The 22,232-nt window shown below is 45.6% G+C and overlaps 1 protein-coding gene across 1 annotated transcript in view; it reads right to left on the bottom strand.

Moving 5' to 3' along the window:
- BRINP2 (BMP/retinoic acid inducible neural specific 2) overlaps positions 1–22,232 on the bottom strand; it is a 118,617-nt gene that overhangs the window by 3,266 nt on the left and 93,119 nt on the right. Inside the window, exons 3-7 of the mRNA XM_007165370.2 lie at positions 19,156–19,346; positions 17,832–18,040; positions 5,916–6,021; positions 2,775–3,011; positions 83–305 (exon numbers count right to left, since the gene is read on the bottom strand). Of these exons, the coding sequence (XP_007165432.1) occupies positions 83–305; positions 2,775–3,011; positions 5,916–6,021; positions 17,832–18,040; positions 19,156–19,346 (966 nt within the window). The remainder of the gene's footprint in view (positions 1–82; positions 306–2,774; positions 3,012–5,915; positions 6,022–17,831; positions 18,041–19,155; positions 19,347–22,232) is intronic.

The following is a 22,232-nucleotide window of genomic DNA, read 5'->3' as shown; positions in this document are numbered from 1 at the left end:
TGTTGTGCTGGACAGGGGTCCTCCCCGGCCTCAGTGGCTGTCGTGGGTGACGTGCTCTGGCTCGGGCATCTGGGGTGCTCACCTCTCCTTGGGCAGGCGGAAGCGGGGCTGCCGGTGGCAGCGCTTGCAGAGGTTGAAGAGCCGGCGGACGATCCGATGGGTCTTCTTGAACAGCACTTTCAAGCTGGCTCCCAGCTGCTGGTAGCGGTGCTGGAGGCTGGTGTCCATGGCCCAGAACTGGGAGATGGCTGTGGAGTTCAGGAACCTGTCATCCGGCAGCCGTTTCAGCAGGGCCTGGAATTCCTCTGTGGGTAAGAACACGAGAGCTGAGCTGAGGGGGACCCTGGATGGGCAGGAGGACCTCCCCACTACTCCCAGACCCAGCCCGCCCTTCAGTTACTGTATGAGGAAGGAGGCTTCACATCCACCCTCCAGGGCTCTTTTCTTTCTTTTCCAACAGCCTTATTCAGAGGTGATTGACGTACCATAAGATATGGATTCTTTCCCATCCTTCCTGTTTCTAATATGCTTCTGAATTTCAAAACACATCTCTGCCACCACCCACGGGGCCAATGACCTTGGGATGCATCTCTCTTGCCCTTTATACCGCCTTATAATTCATGCACAATCTTCTTCAATCACACCACCGCACCCTTAGGGAAGGTGTGAGGCACTCATGAAGGTGAGGGCGGGCAAGACTGGCAAATGCAGACACAGAAGAGGGAGAACCCAGCTCAGAAGTCTTCTTAGAAGCCTTTCAGTCCCTGAGACCAGCCTCTTCCCTCCATGTTATTCTCTCTGACTCTAGGACACCTTTCCTCTCTTTTGAGATTCACCTCTTGGCCAGACACCCATTCTTCCTGGAAGCTAATCCAGAAGCAATGTGCTTTCTGGTTCTTAGCTCCTACTGCAAGCCTGAGTCCTCCTCAGAGCTTCCTGGGCACAATGTGTTTTCTGAATTCATGCTCAGATCTCTGTCCATGGACCTGCTTTTACTTGGAACCTGCAGCCATCACGTCTCCTGATGGGGGTCTGCATAGTCCTCCTTCACTCACTGGCAGTAATTCATAGTGCTGAAAGCCCAAAGTCCTTTCCCACATACTCGAGCATTACCTAACAAACACATCCCACCACCATTGGTCCAATGCAGCTGGGGGGCCAGAATATGATATTCTCCTTAGCAACTGAATGCCTTGTTTAAGACCTGAGATGGCAATGCCTGGGGCCTCAGCTCATTCTGATTTCTCAAGCCCCTGGTTCTTCATCCCCCACCCAGATGACTGGAAAAATCACACCTAGTAATGACATTAACAACTAGTAGTGTGTGCATAGTTCTTTTTATAAAACACTTAGGTATACAAAACAGCATAGAGAATAACAAGATAAACTCCCATGTGCCCACCACCTAGAGTTTGCCATTTTGCCATATTGAATTCAGATTTTTTTAAAAGAAATAAGGCAAAGCAAATATACTTGAAGGCCCTAAACTTCCCCCTCCATCTTTATCTAGATGTAACTACTCTCTTGAATGTTTTCTTTATTACTATCATATATTTTTTAACGTTTTCTAAAAATATATTTATCCATAAAAATATTAAGTATTGGCTAGTATGTTTTAAACATCAAATAAATAGTACTAAATATGTATATTTAATATGTTATTATAGTATCACATATAAATGTTATATAAATACAAATATGTATATAATACATAACCTTTTTCATTTGTTTTGTTTTATCCAATATTGTTTTTTGAGATATATCCATATAACTATTATTCATTTAATATTGAAATGTATGAGTATATCATGCAGAGTTCTTTATACTTTAATTTTATCTACATTGTTCCATATGAGCCATGCATCCACCTATTATTATCATTTTCCCTCATTTACAGATGAAGAAATGGAGGCACTGAGGAGCTGAATGGCTAAACCAAAGTCATGCAAAGGATCAGTAATAGAGTATGTTAGGTCTGTCCAAGATGTTATGACAAAATATCACAGACTGGGTGGCTTATAAACAACAGAAATGTATTTTCAGAGGCCGGAAGTCCAAGGTCAGGATGCTGCTGGCAGGTTCTGGTGAAGGCCTTCCTCTGGGTTGCAGATGGCAAAATTCTTGCTGGGTCCTCACATGTTGGAAGAGGTAAGGGATCTCTCTGGGGCCTCTTTTATATGAGCACTGATACCGTTCATGAGGGCTCGGCTCTTATGACCTAATCAAATCCCAAAGTCCCCACCTCCTAATACCATCACCTTGGGCATCAGATTTTCCACATATGAATTTGAGGGGCTACAAACATTCAAGCCATAACACGGAATAAGAACTCAAAACCAAGCCCTCTGAATTTAAGTCTCAAGGTGACACTGATATCAGTTATACCTGCAATAAGCAATCACCAGCAAGTACTAGGTGCCTCCTAGAAACATGCTATGTGCCTCATTCATTCAACAAATATTCACTGTGCACCTTATGTGCAGGCACTGTGGAATCTGTGGCAAACAAGACAGACAAGGCCTCTGGCCTCAATTATATTTACCTTAGCTTATTAAGTCCTTGAAACGCATCACTTTGGTAGGTATTAGGTCTGTTTGCATATACAAAAAAAGAAAATGAGTTCAGACTTGGGGTGGTCATATAACCTGCTGGAGGTCACCCAGCCAGTTAAGTGGCTGAGCCAGGAGCCAAGCTGAGCGCCCTGGGTTCTTATCCCGCACCTCTCAGCCACCTCCCATTGACAGGGAGGAAACCTGGGCTGACTGACTGCTCACCTGACTCCTCAAACTGCTGGTTGTGAGTCGCCCAGGAGTCCTGGATCTGCAGCAGGCTGTCCTCCATGGCCTGGATGTCAGCGTCAGGACAGTTGCATTCTGGGAAGGTGGGGCTGCACTTGCACCAACAGTCATTCTCCTTGCAGATGAGCTCGCCCTCAGAGCTGCATGTGATGTAGCTGAGCGCAGCGGTCACGAAGCGCTCCCGCAGGTACTCGGGCAGCAGCACCTGCAGGCCTAAGGAAAGGACGTGTCGGGGAACTGCCGGGCAGGGCCAGGGAGTACTCGGTTTCCCACACCCAAGGCTGCAGGATCCCCAGCTGGGGTTCTGCTGACTTGTGCATCCTGGGCCCAAGAATGGCCACCCCAGGCCCTGATCCTGCTGAGCTGGTTGGGACAGAGGGTTATTGCTGTCCCAGTGACAGATGGGGCACGTCAAAGCTCAAGGCTTAGTCGAACCCCTCACATCAGCCAAATTGAGAGCGTGCATATCATATGAACGGGCTTATTGGCTACACGTCAGCGTTTCTAGGATGGAAATGGGAAGATGTTTCAGATAAAGGAAGAGCTTATAGCCCTCGTGGGGGAAGAATCAAGGCTTGATGGGCTTTTTTGCTCTGCCTCCAATTGCCATCCTGTTTCTAGCTTCTCTGAGATGAGCAGCAGGCCTCCTAGGATACTTCTGAATGCTGACCCTTCTGGGCCTCCCACCTTAGCCCCAATGACCAAGGAGGCTGCCCTGCTTAGGAGGTAGGGACAAGGTGTTATGGGTACACAGTGGCCAGGCACTATACCAAGCACTTTCCATATACAACTACAAGCAACACTGTGGTCATACTGAGGCTCTTATAATGAGGAAATCCCAGCCCAGTGACCATGGTGACCTGACCAAGTCACAGTGCTGGTAAAGTCAGCTTGGTGACAGACCCTGTCCTTGTCCCACTGGGTCATACTGCATAACTGGGACTGGCTGCCTATCTCAGGGTTTAACCCTTAACGTGATGTGAAAGCAAGATGGCGATGGATGCCCCAAGTTCAGTCGAGCCTGGATAGATACGAATGCCTCTCAGCTCTCTTTTCTAATTAGCTGCCTCTCGTCTTGAATATAACCCACTAAATTGCTCCAAGCTTCAGTTTTCCTACCCATCTGTGGTGGATATTGGTTCACCAGCAGCAGAATAGACTCCTAGTTGGCTTCAAGCCACACAGGGTGGCTGTTGGAAGCATATCAAGAGGTGAATGAAGGACAGGCATGCCTTTGGTTGCAGCCCAGCCCAGTTCAAGGTCAGACCTGCAGGAGGCTCTCCCAGCAGGGACACTGGGAGAAACTGTGCCAGGAGAGTGAGGGACACGAGGACTTCTGGACGGGATGAGCTCCCCTTCCATCAGAGGTCTGCCAGCTCTTTATTGTCACACCCTTGACCTTGTCCTTGGCAGGAAATCAGAGATCCCAAAGTATGTAACCCAGTCTCGGCAGACCTCAAAATATAACTTAGAATTGCAGCTGCGGTAGATGTTTGTTGTTCTTGTTTGTGATCTACCTCCTGCTCTGAACTGCTCCTAAACTTTCCTTTCTTGACGATGTGCCACAGTGGCACTTGAGCAGCCCTCCCCACGCACACTGTGCACATACGCTTGCTTTCAACACTCACTCCTCTCCAAGTCCTTTCCTTTCACCTCCCCCATCAGCTCCCTCCTCCTCACCATAACATTTCCTATTGCTACAAAATAAGTGCCCTGAGCAATGTCTGCATGAGTGATGGGCTATAAAATTAAATGGCATAAACTATTCCAAATGAACCACCAGATACTCTGAACTTCACTCGTCACTAATTTCCAGACACAAACCCAGCCCATCCAGGGACCTGAGAGAAGAGGGATGCTAATTGCATTGGGCGGCTTTAAAATACAGGAGCCTTTTCCTCCTTTTTGTATGTTTCTTTTTTTAAAAAACTTTGGGTTTATTTATTTATTTATTTATTTATTTTTGGCCGTGTTGGGTCTTCGTTTCTGTGCGAGGGCTTTCTCTAGTTGCGGCGAGCGGGGGCCACTCTTCATCGCGGTGCGCTGGCCTCTCACTAGCGCGGCCTCTCTTGTTGCGGAGCACGGGCTCCAGATGCGCAGGCTCAGTAGTTGTGGCTCATGGGCCCAGCTGCTCCTCGGCATGTGGGATCTTCCCAGACCAGGGCTCGAACCCGTGTCCCCTGCATTGGCAGGCAGGTTCTCAACCACTGCGCCACCAGGGAAGCCCTTGTATGTTTCTTGATGCCTAAAGCATTGAGGGGTTGCGTCTGGCTCAGGTTGCCTGGAATTTGTAATCATAGATCCTGGGTGACGGCTATTGATTTCATAATACCAAGACAATAATATCTTAAACACAGTCCAACTCAGGCCTTAAGAAGAATGAACTTTTCCCATTGCCAAACAGCTCTATCTGAATCAGTCTGCATGGCTCTGCCCCCAGGATGCTTGGGGGACAGAGAGCAGCTGAGTGCCTCCCCTTATCTCCCAGCCTCCAGACCTACAGTCGTTCCCCTTCCTTTCGCTTTTCTGTTTCTGCCTGTTCTGTCCCCGGTTAAGGCTCCTATTCCTCTCAAACTCTTCTCTTGGCTTTGATCTCCCATGGAAGACTGCAGACTAGTAACAGAAAGCAGGGAACACTCTCAGGGTAACCAATGGTCCCACAGTTTGTGTAGCTCTTAGTCAAGCTAGAGACGGTGCCCCATAACCACTCTGCAAAGGCCAGCTGTTCCCCAATGTATACTTAGGATAAAGCAGAGGGTTCTTTGGACAACAAAGGAGATCGCCAACGAGATCAAGGTGTATAACGATGGATGTGTTGTTGCTGTAGGATAGTGACAGAGGTCTTGGGAAGGACTGGGAGGTGGGAGGATTTGGGTGTCCAGTGGTTTGAGCAACGGTCGAGGTGTAAAGTGAACCATGTCAGAAGTTTTCTCAAAAGAATGATGGAAAGTTGTTAAATACAAGTCCCAGAACTAGTGGTAGTTCTTGTCTTCAGAAGGGTTTAGCCAAATGGGGCAGGCAGGACTTTTTCCTTTTGGTGATCCAAGTTTGTTTTTTTTTTGTTTTTTTTTTTTTTACCATGTATGGAAAGTGTGAAAACATCACAGGGCACCTTACCAAGTAACTGCACTTTGTTCTCCGGACTCTGTACCAGGACAGAGCTGACCGAGTCTAGGTTGTCGTAGTTGCTGCAGCCCAGGGGACCGGTCCTGGTCTCCGTGACCTAGAGAAGGAAGGACAGGAGGTGGGTTTATATAACAAGCTGAGACCTTCCCTTTGCATTTCCCTTTTCCGGTCAGCCAATCTCAGGCTCTATGTCCTGTCCTGGACCAGCCCAAGGAAGGGCATGTATCTCCCTACCCCAGGAGCATAAAGCCACTTTTTCCCTTGTTCTAAGACAGGGAGTATCAGTGGTATAGGGCTGGCAGCAGCAGTTGTACATAACTGGAAGCCTTTCAGAGGGAGCCAGAGGGAATTTGAGTCTGGGAAGAGGAAACTCAATGTAGGCAGTGGAAGCTGGACCTCTGTGTTGGAGTTTCCCCTTCTCCTCCCCCAGAGGAAGAAAGGAGGCCAGATGAGGATGCTGTCAGCCCACCGGCGAGCCCAGCTGCATCCACTTGATGTGGTGCTCACAGGCTTTAGGGATCCCGAGGATGAAAAGCACTAGAGAAATATGAGCTATGAGTATTATTATTAATATTAAACATTTAAGTCCCACCTCGGCACTGAGACGTCCTTAGAGAAAATCAGCCATGGGCTTACTGCATATTTTAATAAGTATATTAAATATACATAAACTCTTATAGCTATGTAATATTCCAAAACACCACAGAGTCATTTTAAAATATTATAAAGTTGGCCTATCAGTTTTTCCCTGATGTTTAAAGTATAAGATGAAAAATGGGGAGCTTTAAACGCACTGAAATAATTATGTAATAAGAATGATGGGGACCTGAGGCCCTTTCTTCTCAGGATCTCCAGAGGCTTTGCCAAAAATCAATCAACCAATCAACGAGTATTTATTGGGCAGCCACTGTTCAATTCCCTACAATTTAGCAAACATTCATAGCGTGCCTTTCTCGGAGTTCTTCAAGGAAATTGGCCCTGATACCTCTGACCTTCTCTCCTAGCTCCGGGCACCTCAGCTCCGCAACAAGCATACAACTTGCAGTTTTCCATCCTTTTCTGCGAGTATTTAGTTAAAGCCTGGGTCCTCCACACACTAAAGGCTCCACGGAGGTAAGCTCGTAGTTATTTTGCTCACGATGTTCTCAATAGCACTTAACAGGGTGCCTGGCATATAGCAGGTACTCAATAAATTAGAGAATGTAGGAGTAATCTGTTCCAGGCTTTGGGGGGTGGAGAGGTGGGCACAAAGGTGTACAAGTTATGTAGTGTGTCCTCCAGGAGGTTACAACCTGTGGGGGAGGCAGGTACATATCCAACTGACTGATACACATCTACATCGAGCAGAAGCAAAGTGTCAGGAGGAGCCCTGAGGAAACCACAGCTCTAAACAAGGGAAGGAGTTTCAGAGGAGACACCAACTGAGTTGGTCTTTAAAGATGAGTAGAAAGTGGACAAAAAGAGAAGGGAGGGAAAGTACTCTGAGAAAAAGAAGGGGCAGCACCCCTGGTGGTCCAGTGGTTAGGATTCTGGGTTTTCACTGCTGAGGGCCCAGGTTCAATCCCTGGTTGGGGAAAACTAAAACCAGGGATTGAACGGCGCGGCCAAAAAAAAAAAAAAAAAAAAAGAAGGGGCAGCATGATCTACAACCCATGGGCTTGAAAGTGTGTAGTGTAATTGTCTGCCATCCTACTAGTTACCGTGGTGAACACCAAAGTGTGAGCGACATGTTTAAAGAGAATTTGGTATACTTAGTCTTAAAAAATACACACGGAAGAGAGTAATTAAGTGAGAGATGGTATGACACAGACTAACAGAGTAAACAGAGAGACGGGAGAGAAACTTGTAGCTTAAAGGAGTCTGAGAAGGCTTCGTGGAGAAGGTGATCCATAAATTGGTCTTGAAGGATGAGGAAGGATGTGAGGGAAGGGGGGACTTGGGAGAAAAAGACGTAACTGCAGACCAAGACCAAGGGGAAGCAATAGACACAGTGCATGAGAGGCAGCAAGACCCAGCATGGATGGGGGACGGGATCAAGGCCATGACAGAGGCAGGAAACCTCTGCACAGTTTCCAAGTTCATCCTCCAAGATCATCCCATTTAACCTTCACACTAACTCGGAGACAAATCCCACTACTATCACTCTTCAAAGAAGGAAACCAAGGTTCTGAGAGTTAGAGTACCCGAGACCACAGAGCTGTTGAGTAGCTGAAACAGGATTTTGACTTTTTAGTCCTCAGATTCCAGTTCAAAGCCCTGTGCCTCCCGTGAGGGCATGTCAAAGGGCTGCAGAAAATTAAAAGGAGGTAAACCCATTTAGATAATATCACTCTAAAAAACAAGTGTAAACAGACCAGTTCATCCAAAGCATTTTAGTGATCTGCCCTCTCTTCAGAATGTGAACATGGGGTAAGACAAATTGTATACACTTTAGATATTATTATCCTATATTACAGATGAGGAAACCAAGGCCAGATAGGTTAAATGATTTCTTCAAGGTCACACAGCGAGTCACCTGCAGGGCTACGATTCATTTGACTCATTCATTTATTCTTTCACTCATTTATTCATCTATTACATATTCAAGGAGAATCCAAAACTCACAGTGAGTAAGACACGGTCACTACCATAAGGAGTTTACAGACAAGGAAACATGTTTCTATAATCCTGGTGTTCCACGTGACCCTACCTCCCTCCACAGGTGGGCACTTAGTGCTGAATAATGTCTCTGTATTGAGTGAGCTGGTGATTGGCTAGTTGTCAAACTGCAGTGGGAAGGCAGAGTCAGGCTTATGTCAAGGTAAAGTCTTCTTTATCTATACGGTACAAAAATTCCTATAAGAAGAGCTGTAGCCAAGGACTAGCCCAGCTATCCTGGGGAACCCTGCCTCTCTTGGAATGGGGTGGGCTGAAGGGCAGAGTGGGATGGTGAGTGTGAGATTTGCCTGTCCCCACCTCCAGGTAAGCTGGCCACCATACTGTCCTGAGTTCTGCACTGGCTTTTCTATCCACCCACTCCTGAGTTGAACACTCACCAGCAACAGGTGAGAAAGCTACACACCTTACGCAGAAGTAGGACGACTCCCAAGGGGGCAAATATAGCACAGCCACTCTCCTCCCCTTTATCCTACCACTATGCCTACCTATCTACCACCAAACCATCTGCTTCCCAACCCCCCCCCACCGCCATCTTGTTCAATATTCTGGGGCTGGCTCTGATGAGATTTTCTGACCTTTACTTTGCTATTTCCAAAGGTCAGTTCTACAAGAGGATAATCCATTAGGTAAGTCATTGAAAGGGTGTGAGTAGCTCCACTTTGTTAATTGTGGTGCAAGGACAGGAATGGGGAAGAGACAAAGACCGTGATCCCCTGCTCATTTCCTGTTAGAGGAAATGCCTCAAGCCAGATCTCCACGAGCGAGGAAGGCTCACTCGGGTTTTACTAGATCCCAAAGTCATTGCTCTTTCCCCTGCTACTCTGCTCTGAGCCACCTCTGTCTTCCCTAGAGAAGCAAGGAGGTGGGAAAGAGAAGGGGAGCTGGAGAGGGTCCTCTTGCAGATATTGCCTGAGCACTGACTTGATAAGCAGGATGAGCTGAGGACCCCTCCCCCCCCCCCCCCCCCGAGTGATGAAAGTTCCAGAGTCCCTGGCAGGTTGGTGCAGAGAACCCCGTGCCTCTCCCTGTAGAAGAGGCAGACAGCTTTGGCAGATTATAAAGAGGGCCCCCAGAGGTAATGGAAAGTGCAGCTCACTCAGGCGCAAGCATTCAAAGAGCGCCTCAGATAAGCTTTCAGGAGAAAATAATTGTGTGCTAATTGGTCTGTTGATAGAGACAGTCCTGCCTTCAGAAAGCCCTGATGGATCTCAGGTTCATTAGCACATCCAATTTTCCATAAATGCCAGATTGTGCAAACCCTCGTTCCAGTGAGCCTGCTCTCCTCCCCCTGCCCTTAACTCCCTGGCTGCTCTTGTCCTACCTAGGGGGGCACCTGCGAAGCTAAGCTCGAGTGAAATGGGCTTCTAATCGTGAGCGATAGGGCTGGCCAGGAGAGCACGGCTGAGAGCGTGTGTGATTCAAAGAGCTGCAAATTGAATCCCAGGCTGCTACAGGGAGAAATTTGGACAAGTCACTTTAAGAATGCTTGTGAGAACCGCTCCCTCTTGCCATCCTGCAATCCACGTGAACTTTTATGTGGGCTCTTTTCGGGCAGCTCATGAACATCTCAAACCCTCCCCAGTAAGTCCTTCCTCAGCCTTCAATTAAGTAGAGGGTGAGCTACAACTAGGAAATAGGCCCCTCCCTTCCTTCAGGGCTCTGATCCCTTCCTGGGAATTATGGACAGGATGAGTATGTGTTCAGCCCTTTACAGTTTTCAAAGTGTTTTCATGTGAACTATATCATTTGGTGTCACCCCCCCCATCCTATGGTAGAGTAAGGGGTGATATTTACAATATGTTATTCACAATATGTATCAGCAGGTAGGACGTCACTAATCAGGACAGGTGCCAACCGTAGTGCCAAAGCAGGGTTCTGAGGGTCTCCAGAGTTACATTAGTCCTTTGGTTACTATTAGGGGAGATCCCGTGGTTCCAGGGGAGGGATAAAGGTGGTTAGGGTGGCACACAGCAGATTGGGTGAAGATGATTTACCAGCTTGTATGGAAGTGTTTTAATATTTTAATAACTGATGTGGTCATATCAGCTGAATATAAGCCCTGGGTACAGGTGAGTAAAACAGTTGGTAAGTCCATGTCATGGAGTTCAATAACTAACTTCTCAAGGTCATAGGAATAGTAAGTATCAAGGCTGAAACCCAATCCCCGGTCTTCTCAGTTGAGTAAGTTTGTCTCCCACTAAACCAGGTAACCTGCCTTCTGCTATCAGTCAGGCATTTTACTGAGTGTCTCACCACACACCTGACACTGTGAAGGGACCTGGAACTGTATGCATGCGACAGAGTCCCCACTGATCTAAGCCCTGCTGTTGTGTGTGGGCAGGTGGAGATGGGCATGTAAACAGCTGCAGTCTAATGTGACAAATCCTGTAACAGAGGTATGTACTGACCAGAGTAAACCTTGCAACAGAGGGGGATGTCCAGTGGGGTCTCGGGCATGTGTTGGATAAACAAAAGGGGGCAGGGTGCCTCTTTCTCCACATTAGTGAAAAGAAGTTGCTAACAAAGGGTAGAAAGTAAGAGCACCTTTGCTTAGAGAAACAAGCAACAGGAAGATATGCTCGAGGGTCTTTCCTTCACCAAGGCTGAGCAAGTGGGCAGAGCCCCTCACCTCCGTCCAGAGTAATGACCACGCTGGAAGCCAGCTCAAGCCCTGCGAAGGCATGTTCAGGAGAGGGAAGTAGGTGGCAGGAGCTGCAGCACCAGAAGAGGAGTGTGAGTTTACAAGGATGTGCTGCAGGGGGACCTTGCTGTCTGGATCTGCAAATGCTGTTGTGTTAAAGCAAAGAGATGGCCTCCTGTGGGACACCATTACTATCAGGACAAAATGGTCAGGTCAACCCTATCAAAGGAGCAGAGCTGTGGGACAGGATGCCAACACCTCCCTTTGCTCCTTAGTCTAGGGGTGTGTCCTTGGACAGGTCACACAGGTTTCCAGACCTCACTAACTATGTGGAGATGAGCAGAGGGGGGAGAAGACACTAAATGCCTTGTTTTTTCATGGTTCTCTGAATTGCAACCCATGGGGAGAACCCACGGTGCTCCCAAACAGAAACAGCTACAGGTCAAGCAGCTCAGTGGAAGCTGAATAATCATCTCTCATTCCATGTGGGACTGAGGAGTTCCAAGAAGAGGCTTCCGAGGACGATGGCCCTTCTTTGGAGGAGATGGGCAGTGGCCCATCTAGTTCTAGAACGTGCATCTACAGGCACTATAACAGACGTGGATTTGAGTGCCTGCCCACCTCTCACGCTATCACCCACAGTCCTTGCTAAAGAAGTGAATCCGGTGAGCCATGGTTGAGATTATGTAACCCCCTCTCTTTGTGTTGGACTAAGATGAATCCTGAACCAGATTCTTTCTCTGGGGAATTTAGAACTGTGCTACTGAGAGAAAAAAAAATTTGAGAGTTGATTATGGACACTTACAAAATTCAGAATAAATAATTATCAAGCACCTACTATGTACCAGGAACTGAGGATACCACAATGAACAAGAGAAGAGTCCTTGTCCTGAGGGCACTGGCTGAGAGACAAAACAGAAAGATTACGTTCAGCCAGGGCCAGAGTCAGCTTCAGAGCAAGACAAAGCTAAAGGTAGGCTGAAGTCACTGGTGTACAGAAAGTCTAGAATAAACAGAGGAAAGAACTTGAACAAGAGAAGCAGGAAGATGAAGCAGGTAGAGATGAAAAAGTAGAGGCGTGTTCCAACAAGAAACAGAGAGAGTAACCTGGGAGAGTTACTGTTCTTTTACCACACCTATGTGTGTGGATTGGATCTAGTGTCTTGTTCTTAGAGATCTGTGGTATCCTTCACCAGAGTTCTCTTAACAAACCATCTTGATACTGAATCTACCTTGTTTCTTTCAACTTAACATGCTTATAGGCACTTGCACACACACTGAGAAGAGCCCAACCCATGTGAAAAGTGGGGTCAGTGACTCATTCACTCAGCAAACCTTTACTCATTATCCATAACGTGGCAAGCTCTGTACTCTTACTGGGAACCAAAGATGCCTGAGACCCAGTCCCTCCCATAAGGATCTCATAGTTTCAGAGGCTCTCATGTTAGCTAGCAATCAGTTCAAATGATAATCCCTATAAAGGAGGCATGTGTTTGAAACACTGAAGAGGAACATTTAACTACCTTGGGAGTCAGGAAAGGCTTCACAAAAGAGTTGCCTTTTTGAGCCGAGCAAAGAAGGGTTAGGAAGAGCCACTCAAGTGAACAGATGAGGATTGCAAGCAAAAAAGACAGCAGGTACCAGGGAAGGGAGACACAAGAGCATGGCATATTTGAACAAAGACTAGGAGGTAGATAGGACTGGCTTACATGGTATAAATGGTAAGTGAAGGGTTGAGGGGGGAAACAAGGGTTGAGAAGAGTGTAAAAGGAGCATTTGGAGCTGAAACTAAAAAGACAACAGGGATAGTCGGTCTTCAATTGCCTTCCCATTTTGTTTAGAAGAGGAATTATCCCTTTTCAAGGTCCATTTGTGCTGTGGCTCATGCTGTCTACACATTTTCTAATTTGAACTTCCCAGAAATCCTTCACGTTAGAAATTATTCTAATTGTTCAACAATTTTAGAAGGAGCAAATGGGGGCTCAGAGAAGTTTGGTGACTTGATCAAAGCCTTGCCATGAGCAGTGGTAGAGCTCAGGCTCGTGGGTTCTTTCCAATGCCTCACACTGCCGCCCTGGGTGGGAGGCGGTGGTTTGGGCTCTGTCCCATGTAGTCAGAAACCACTGAAGGATTTTAAGCAGCGGAGTGATACGACATGACGATGTGCACTCACGCGAGCGGCATAGATCATGAATCAGGGAGCAGAGCTGAGAACGCAGATGGGAAGACTAGTTATGTGAGAAAATCAGGTAAGCGTAGATGAGGTTCTGAACTATAGGAATGGCCATGGGCATGAAGAAGAGGCAAAGGGTAAGCTGAAGAGAACATGCAAGGGAGTGATTTTAGTGATGGATCAAGAGATCTAAGTTGGGCAAAAAGACAATGAGGCCATGGAGGGATGATAGAAAGTGAAAAGTTGGTCAAAGGATAGGAAGGGACATTAATGGGACCATGGAGTTACTGATCCAGGCCTACCTTTCACGAATGGATAAGACCAATTCTTCTCCAACTTTGACACAGCCCGCTAGAGGACTGAAGGGTGAGAGGGCTTCCACAGAGTTCTGTCTTCTTGGTAAAACCCACTCTGTGCTACTACAGTTCTTTTTTCATCATTTTAAGCTGCCTAAGATACCAGCCTCCCAAATGTACCCTAGTCCTTCTGAACTTCCGTCTTCCTCCTCTCTCAGATTCTCACTCCAGACACTGGCCATCCCCTAATCTGACCCCTTTTCTTCACTTAACCTCCATCATGCTCTCTGAATCTCATGATCACTCCTCAGCACGAACATCTATAACCTCAATCTCTTCTCAAGAGTCCGCTTCACCTTTTTGTTCTAAGCACAACCTAGCAGCTCTGGAGGATGTGGTTTCCCCTGCAGTCTTCTCTAGCAGTGGCTGTCTGCCTTCCCACACCTCACGCTGGCATGAAGTGAGGTGGGTCTTCCACTGTGATATCCTGAACACTGGTCCTCCTTCCTCTCTAACCATCAGGACTATCACCCACTACTCCTCTGTGTTGCCGTCTATTTTTCTTGTCACTCCCCCTCCCTCACTGAGGATTTTCAGTATTTAGCTTGCTCACCACCATCTTTCTTACCACCACCCAGGTCTGTATCATTCCTGCTGACTTCAGCATCCATATAGGTGATCCATTAATACCCAGCCTCCCAGTCCCCTGGCCTCCTCACCTCCTTATCTTGTCCTCTATCCAACCCCACCTTAGGCTCCCACGCCCATGGCCATGCCCCAGAACCTGACCCTCTGTAATAGCGATATAAAGCATTACACACTTGTACCTACTCTAGTCTCTTCCCTATAACAAGTCATCAAACATACTTAGACTCCCAATCTTTTGACCTGGCCAACTTTTCACTTTCTATCATCCTGTAATGGTCTCAGATCCCTTGACCCACCACTGTAATCACTCCTTTCTATATACTCTCAACTCCCTTGCCTATTTTTTCTTTCATCTTGTACACACACACACACACACACACACACACACACACACACACATCTTGGTTAAATCCAGCTCTCCATCTCTCCCATGCCTGTCTGAACAAGACGTGCTGAATGTAGCTGATAAAACTCACAACGCTGCTGACAGGCCTCATGTTATAATTATGACCATGAGTCTCAAATGAGTCCTTGGTGCCACCCAACAATCCACTCCACTTATCTAGTCATCTAGTCAGTTGATAACCTTAACTCTCTGAATGACCATTTCATACATTCTTTTCTCAACAATTCCTTCTTTCATTTAGCCATGGACTTTGCTTGTTTCATCACGGAAATGGAATAAATCATAAGAGGACATCCGCGTCCTCCCTCTGCCACATCTGCCATCCCACTGCGTGTGTGAGCTGTGTGCTCTGTACAGCCTCCGGCCCCAAAGGATGAAGTGTTCATGGTCCTGTGTGAGACCTGCTGCTCCACTCGTGCCTGGAATAGCAACCCCTCTCACCACCTCGACTGCTTCTGCAATTATCTCCTGTCTCTCTGCACCATCACTTTCCTCCTCTCTACTGAGTCATTTTAATCAACATACCAATATTCTGGAATAGCTCCCATTTTAAAAACAAAAACACAAGCTCCTTTGACCTCCCATCAGTCTCCAGCTATCACCTATTTTTCTATTTGCCTTTACAGCGAGACCTTTAAAGAATTGTCTCTACTATTCTGATTCCTCACTTTGTTCTCTCTCTTGAACCTTCTCCACTCAGCCTTTCATACCCTTCATGTCACTGAAGCTACTCTTATCCAGGTTACCAGTTACCTCCGTGATGCCAAGTTGAAGGTCAGTTCTCAATCTGACTGCTCAACAGCTGCCTGCTCCTTCTTTTGTGAATCACTTTCTTCACGTGGCTTTGTGATCCAGCTTTGGTTCTCTTCATACCTTTACGCTCTGTCTCACCCTCCTTTGTTGAATCCTCCTCCTTTGGCCCATTTCTGAAAATTGATGTGCTTCACAACTCAGAGCCTGGGGCCACTTGATTAGCTGCATTCAGTCCTCGAGCGATCTCATCTCCTCCTTTCCCAAAGTTTTAAATACCAACGACACATGTGGATGTATTTGTAAGCCAAACTTATATCTCCAATCATGACATTTCTCTTGAACTCCTGGTGTTGATAGCCAACCGCCTGTTAGTTATCTTTAGTTAGACATCTAATAGGAATGTCAAATACGATATGTCTAAAACTGAACTCTTGATTTATTTCTTTCAGATCTGCACCTCCCCCTAGTGTTATCCTCAGTTAATGAAATCACTGTTCATCAGGTTGCTCAGGCCAAAAATCTCACGGTTAATCTTGACTCCTTTCTTCCAGTTTCTTAGCTAACACTCAATAGGCTCCACCATCAAAACCTGAACCTGGGAATTTCTCACTACCTGTATAGCACCAGCTTTGTCCAAGCCACCATTGTTTCTCACCTTGACCAGTGCGGTAATGATTGCCTTGGTCTTCAGGATCCCTCTTTCTCCTCTCTTCCCTGATCGGTAATGCCCTCATGATCCAGGCCCTGCGACCACTGTAGCCTCTTCTGCCACCTCACCTCTCTTTTGACTCCTTCTAGCTACACTACCGTTGCTCCTGGATCATACCAAGCGCACTCCCACTTCAGGGCAGTTGCCCTCACTCCCCGCTCTGTCTACAATGCACTCACTCAAGATACACATGTGGCTCACTCCCTTGCTTCATTCAGATCTCCGTCTGGTCTTCCCTAAAGTACCATGTCCCCATCACCCTCTATCTCCTTCCCTGACTTCATGTCTTTATACCATTAAGCCCACCTGACACTGTTTATGTATTTAATTATGTCTCCACCACTAGAATTTCAGCTTCACGAGGGCAGGGACTTTATATGTTCTGTTCACTCTTGGATTCTCAGTATCCAGAACAGTGCCTGACACATACAGGTGTTCAATAAGGTTGGGATTGGCACACTACTGTATGTAAAACAAATAATCAACAAGGACCTACTGTATAGCACAGGGAACTATACTCAATACTCTGTAATAAACTGTATGGGAAAAGAATCTGAAAAGGAATAGATATATGAATATGTATAACTTTGCTGTACACCTGAAACTAACACAATGTTGTGAATCAACTATACTCCAATATAAAATAAAAAAAAATTTTAAATACTTATTGAACAAATGAATGAAAGAATGATAAAACTTCCTTGTGAGTCTTGGATGGGATGAAAGCAGGATGTAAGACAAGATTGACCTCTCCTCAGCATCCTAACTTTATATTTAGAAGTAGAATAGCCAGTGTTCTCAAGTGTCTTCACTAGTCTTCCCTCAAACAACATCAACTGTCCTAGAAATCTTCTAGATGTCAGTAGAGAACACGGGATGGAAGTTATAGTTATTAAAGTTACAGTAACTATTGAGCTTTCTCAAACATACATGAAATCATATCACTCCTCTGCTTGTTTTCTATTGCACTTTCTCACAGCCATGTGATCTGGCTCCAGCCCACCTCTGAATTTCATCTTTCTTGTTCATCTCACTGCAGTCACAGCAGTCTTCTCTGTGTTTCACCACGGCATCACGCTGGTTCCTGCCTCAGGGCCTTAGCACTTACTGTTCCCCCTGCCTGAACACCCTTCCCTCGGATCTACACACAGCTGACTTCTAAGGATTCAGATCTCAGCCTCAAAGTCTAAACCCAAAGTGCCCTCCCTTGACCAATCTGGCTAATACTCACTGTTCCCCTCTCTCACCTCAGGAAATCGGTACCTATGACTCGGTCTTTTCCTTCTATCATTATCTGGAATTACTTGGCTGATTTTTTACTTGTTTATTATCTTCATCTCCCACCAGAATGTAACCTCTGGAGAGCAGGGCCCTTGTCTACCTTTCACCACAGTCCCTCGGCTGGAGGCTGCCTTAGGGTAGATGCCACGTGACTCTTTGCTGCAGAAGGAAGACACAGACCGTGTTTTAGGGCTGGTTGAGGGTTGTGCCCACGTCGGAAAGCTGCTTTCCCACTTCCATCAGTCAGGCCTGGCTCTCTTGGAGGCGGTTACCACCCAGGCCTCCCCCTGCTTTCCCTGCCTGTCTGCCCTCCCTGCCCCAGGACCGCTCAGGCCCTTTTACCTTGACGGCCCCGGTGGCTATCTGGATATGGTGCAGCCGTCGCAGCGTGCTCTCTCTGTCGATGAAGTAGGAGGCTGCCAGCTGGTGCAGGGTCTCCAGGGACACAGCAGAGCCGTTCCCACCGCCCCCGACTATAGGGGCAATTCCTGCCACCTCTGACTTTCGGCTCAGTTTCCGCTTGTCCACAAAAATGGTCAGGGACTCTTCTCCTACAGCAAACAACATGGGTGCATGGGTCAGGCCTTCCGCTCCCTGATCCCCTACCGATAAGAATGTGAAACCCTTCGCCAGGGGAGAGCGAGCTAAGAGGGAGCCCATGGCCCCTGCTGACGGACTCTCCTCATCCCTACCACGCTCAGAACAATCTCGTCAGACTGTGCCACACGATGAGGGCACCACTGCCTGAGAGGCCCTCCTCCTCCTCCCTACTTCTGTAATCTCCCAAAGCCCATCCCCCGCCCCTGCAGCTTATCCATTTAACATCCTCTATTGATCTCTGTCTCAGGCAATCCACCTCCATGGGGAAGATAAAATTTCTCCGTCTCAAGTTGTTTATAAGAAGTCACCGTGGATATTTCTGCTCTCTAAGAAAGGGCAAAAGCCTTGAAGCTCAACCTCCCTTTTCCCCATCAAACACTCAGCGCCTATCACATGCCGGCAGCTGGCCTGAACCCTTGGAGAGTTCCTTTTGTCCATCAGACAGGGAGCTAAATGTTATAATAAATCCTGCTTTCTCCTTGCCAGGGCAGAGAGAATGCTGCCTATTCCCAGCTCTCGATTCTGCGCTGGGTCCTAGTCAGAGGTTGCGCCATCCCCCAGCCATAGGTCCCCTTCCACCTTTGCCTCCATCCAGCCCAAAGCCATTCTAATTGGTTTGGCTGGTTAGCAATCTCTATAGAGTGGAAGCAGAGAGGTCAGGGACTCAGCAGACATTTACTTCTTTGCCTATGGGTCTCACTATTGTAGCCACAGCCAATGTTAAGATACGGAGAAACCTCGGGGTTAGATGGCTCAGTCAAAAGAAAACTGGGAGCACTCCCTTCTGGCAAGTGCTTAGTAGGAGTCTGTCTGCCCCCCAACCTCCTTACCCCACATCCCCTCCCCAGGAGGATGCTTATAAGCAAATAGCAATGTTCTGGGGTGAACTGGGATGTCAAGAGATTACACTGTTGACAAATGCACCAGAAAGAAAACATTTCCCAGTCAATAATAGGCCAGGAAGAATAAAAGACCCAGGAAGAGTATTGAAGCTATAGTCAATGGGTCTTAAAGCTATTTTCGATGAGCTGGCAACCAATGAGTGTAGGATCGTGGTATTGCTTACCTCCAAGGGTGGCAGAAAGTAAGAAGTGAGTGCCGTACTTTTTGATCAGGTTTTCGGTGACCTGTTGCAGGTTGGGTCTCCTTCCGAGGAGGCGGATGTTCCGGATAAACTCTGGGGCAAGAGGCAATGGCAAACTAAAGAAGTCCTTCCTTTCTAGAGCCAGGTTGTTCACTTTCCAACGTGCAAACTCCCTGGAGGAAAAGTCGAGGGACAAGGAAAAGCTCATTGTATTTTGGAACAAGAGGCATAAAATCGGAAGCAGGTAATGTTCTTCCTCCACTTGCACCCCCTCATCTCCTGTCAGCATACATCTCTGCAGATGGAGGGACCACTGCCTGAAAGAGGCCCTCTGGTCTCTGATTCCCAGTTGGTAAGAAAGCCCTACCTCAGCTGACCTCCATTAGAACATGCTCCCATTGGAGAGTGGCTTATTCACCTGAAGGCAGTCATGGTAGTAGTGTAATGGGGAAAAACAAACAATGAAAATACTGGAAGTGGTTTGCTGAAATAAGATCTAGTCACAACTGCAACTCAGTGGATGAGTCACCTCATGGCCTCTGTTACCCATTTTTAAAGTCAGGAGGTTGGTTTAGAACAACACTTCTCAAACTTTTTGGTCTCATGACCTGATCACACTCTTAAAAATGATTGAGTCCCTGTATTTAGGTGGCTTATATCTAATGATAATTACCCCTTTAGAAATTAAAACTGAGAAAATTTAAATTTATTTATCTATTATTTCATTTAAAGATAACAGAAATAAATCCATTATATGTAACATAAATAACATATTTGTATGACAATCACTATATGTTCTGAAACAAAACAGACTTAGTAAGAAGAATGGCATTGCTTTGCCTTTTGGCAAATCTGTTGAGTTTCTGGCTTAGCAGAAGAGAGCTGCATTCTTGTATTTTCTTCTGTGTTCAATCTGCTGTGATAATTGTGGATATTCTTATTTGGTACCACACGAAACTCAACGAATGTACTTTCTTAAAGGTTAATTACAGTGTGGAATCTGAAACCATATCAATAAGCTTTTCATTCTCAGTTACATTAAAATCCAGTGTTCTATATTGTACTTTGAGTGGATCTTTTTACTCTTTATGAATTTTATAACATCATGTATTGGTCATCCATCTGGAAAATATGGGACCACTGAGTTATTCAGATCTTCCACATTTTGACACTTTTTATTATATAATATCAAAACATCATATTTGTTAATATCACCACAAATCTCAAGAAAAAAGTCTTTAAATATTGGAAAGCTGTCAAGCTTATGATGACAAATACAAGTTTTCCAAAATTTCAATTTTCATTTGAAAGCTTAAATTTTATCATTGGTAACAAATACTGTCAGTTACTTTCCTTGAAGAGGCAGGCTTGCTTCATTCTTTTTTTTTTTTTTTTTTTTAGAAAATGTCTGCCAAACACTAAAATCTGAATAACCATAGATTGTTGGTTGTTCTTTCAAGAAAAATTCAGTCCCATGAAAAAAGTGGCTAGTTCAACACACAACTCAATCACAAATGTATTTTTCTCTGAGACCATCATTCTTCAGTAACCTCGAACATGCTTTATATGTACTTTTCATCTCATCTTACAGAATATTAAAAAAGACATGTACTCATGGGTCAAGATCCAATAAAATTAATAAATTTTACTGCTTCAAGGACATTCATGAAGTTAACCATGCATGTATGTGTGTGTATGTTTAGGTATGCAATGTTGAATACATGACTACTAGTGTCATTTGGTCAGACTGCCCTTATTTAAGTTAAGATGCCAGCAGTTTCATTCACCATTGCTTTTGCATCTTTATTGCAAATGTCAGCATGGACATTCTGAAAGGAACTAAGAGGATGTACATTTTGAAAAGCTCTATTCTAGACGATGGCAAATTTCCTTTCTAGTTCCATCTGGAATTTTAATCTTCATGCTTTACTCCTCAATGAAATATTTGTATTTTAAAGGATGAAATTTAAATGATCATATCCACTAGTAAAAAAGGGGTTTTCCATTGCCTCCCAAATTATACTAGTAAGGATCAGCTCCACTGCCTTAGAAAACCACAAAATGTAAAGTCTTCTCAACTTTCTCACCCATCCCAACTCTGCTCTTCATGACAGTGCTAAACCTTGGTCTAAACTTCCCCCCAAATCCATGAAGTACAAATGACAAGTCCACAGAAAAAAATAAAATAATTCAAAATAAATAAATAAAAATCCATGCCCATTTGAGGCTATAGAACTCCCCTATCTAATTCTAGAAACTAAGACAGAGAGCAGGGGCATGTGCCAAACATTACCAGGGAAACAAAGGAAAAGGGATGACATAATTCAGGGTTCTGACAAAGCCTTTTAAAATTCCCACTGTGTGGCTTTATTTATCTAAGCAGGTAAGTTCATAATAATGCATTATCTTTTACTTCCTTTGTGGAGGAAATGCTAAACTTTAAAGTACAGGGTATTTGTCAAAATATTTTCCATCCCAAATCCCACTGCAGCATAAAGAACAGTTGCTTGATCTCACTTCTTATTGGCTGGATGGCCAATCAAAGACATAGAGCAGCTTAATAGATTAAACAAACAAACAAAAAACCACAAGATCCAACCATGTTCTGCATACAAGACTCACTTCAGCTTTAGGAACACATATACTGAAAGTGAAGGGATGGAAAAAGATATCCCATGCAAATGGAAACCAAAAGAAAGCTGGGGTAGCTTATTTCAGACAAAATAGATGTAAAGCCAAAGGTCATTATATAATGATAAAGGGATCAATTCATCCAGAAAATATAACATTTATAAATATTTATGGACCCAACATAGGAGCACTGAAATATGTAAAGCAAATATTAACAGATCTGAAGGGAGAAACAGACAGTGATACAATAATAGAAGGCAACTTCAATACCCCACTTTCAACAATGGATAGATCATCCAGACAGAAATCAGCAAAGAAACATTGGACTTAAACTATATGTTAGACCAGATGGACATAATAGATGTTTATAGAATATCCCATCCAGCAGCAGAATACACTTCTCAAAGGCACATGGAACATTCTCCAGG

The sequence above is a fragment of the Balaenoptera acutorostrata genome, chromosome 1 (assembly GCF_949987535.1).
Source record: "Balaenoptera acutorostrata chromosome 1, mBalAcu1.1, whole genome shotgun sequence".
Lineage (NCBI taxonomy): Eukaryota > Metazoa > Chordata > Mammalia > Artiodactyla > Balaenopteridae > Balaenoptera > Balaenoptera acutorostrata.
The sequence above is the reverse complement of the archived record's forward strand: the minus strand, read 5'-3'. Positions and strand labels throughout refer to the sequence as shown.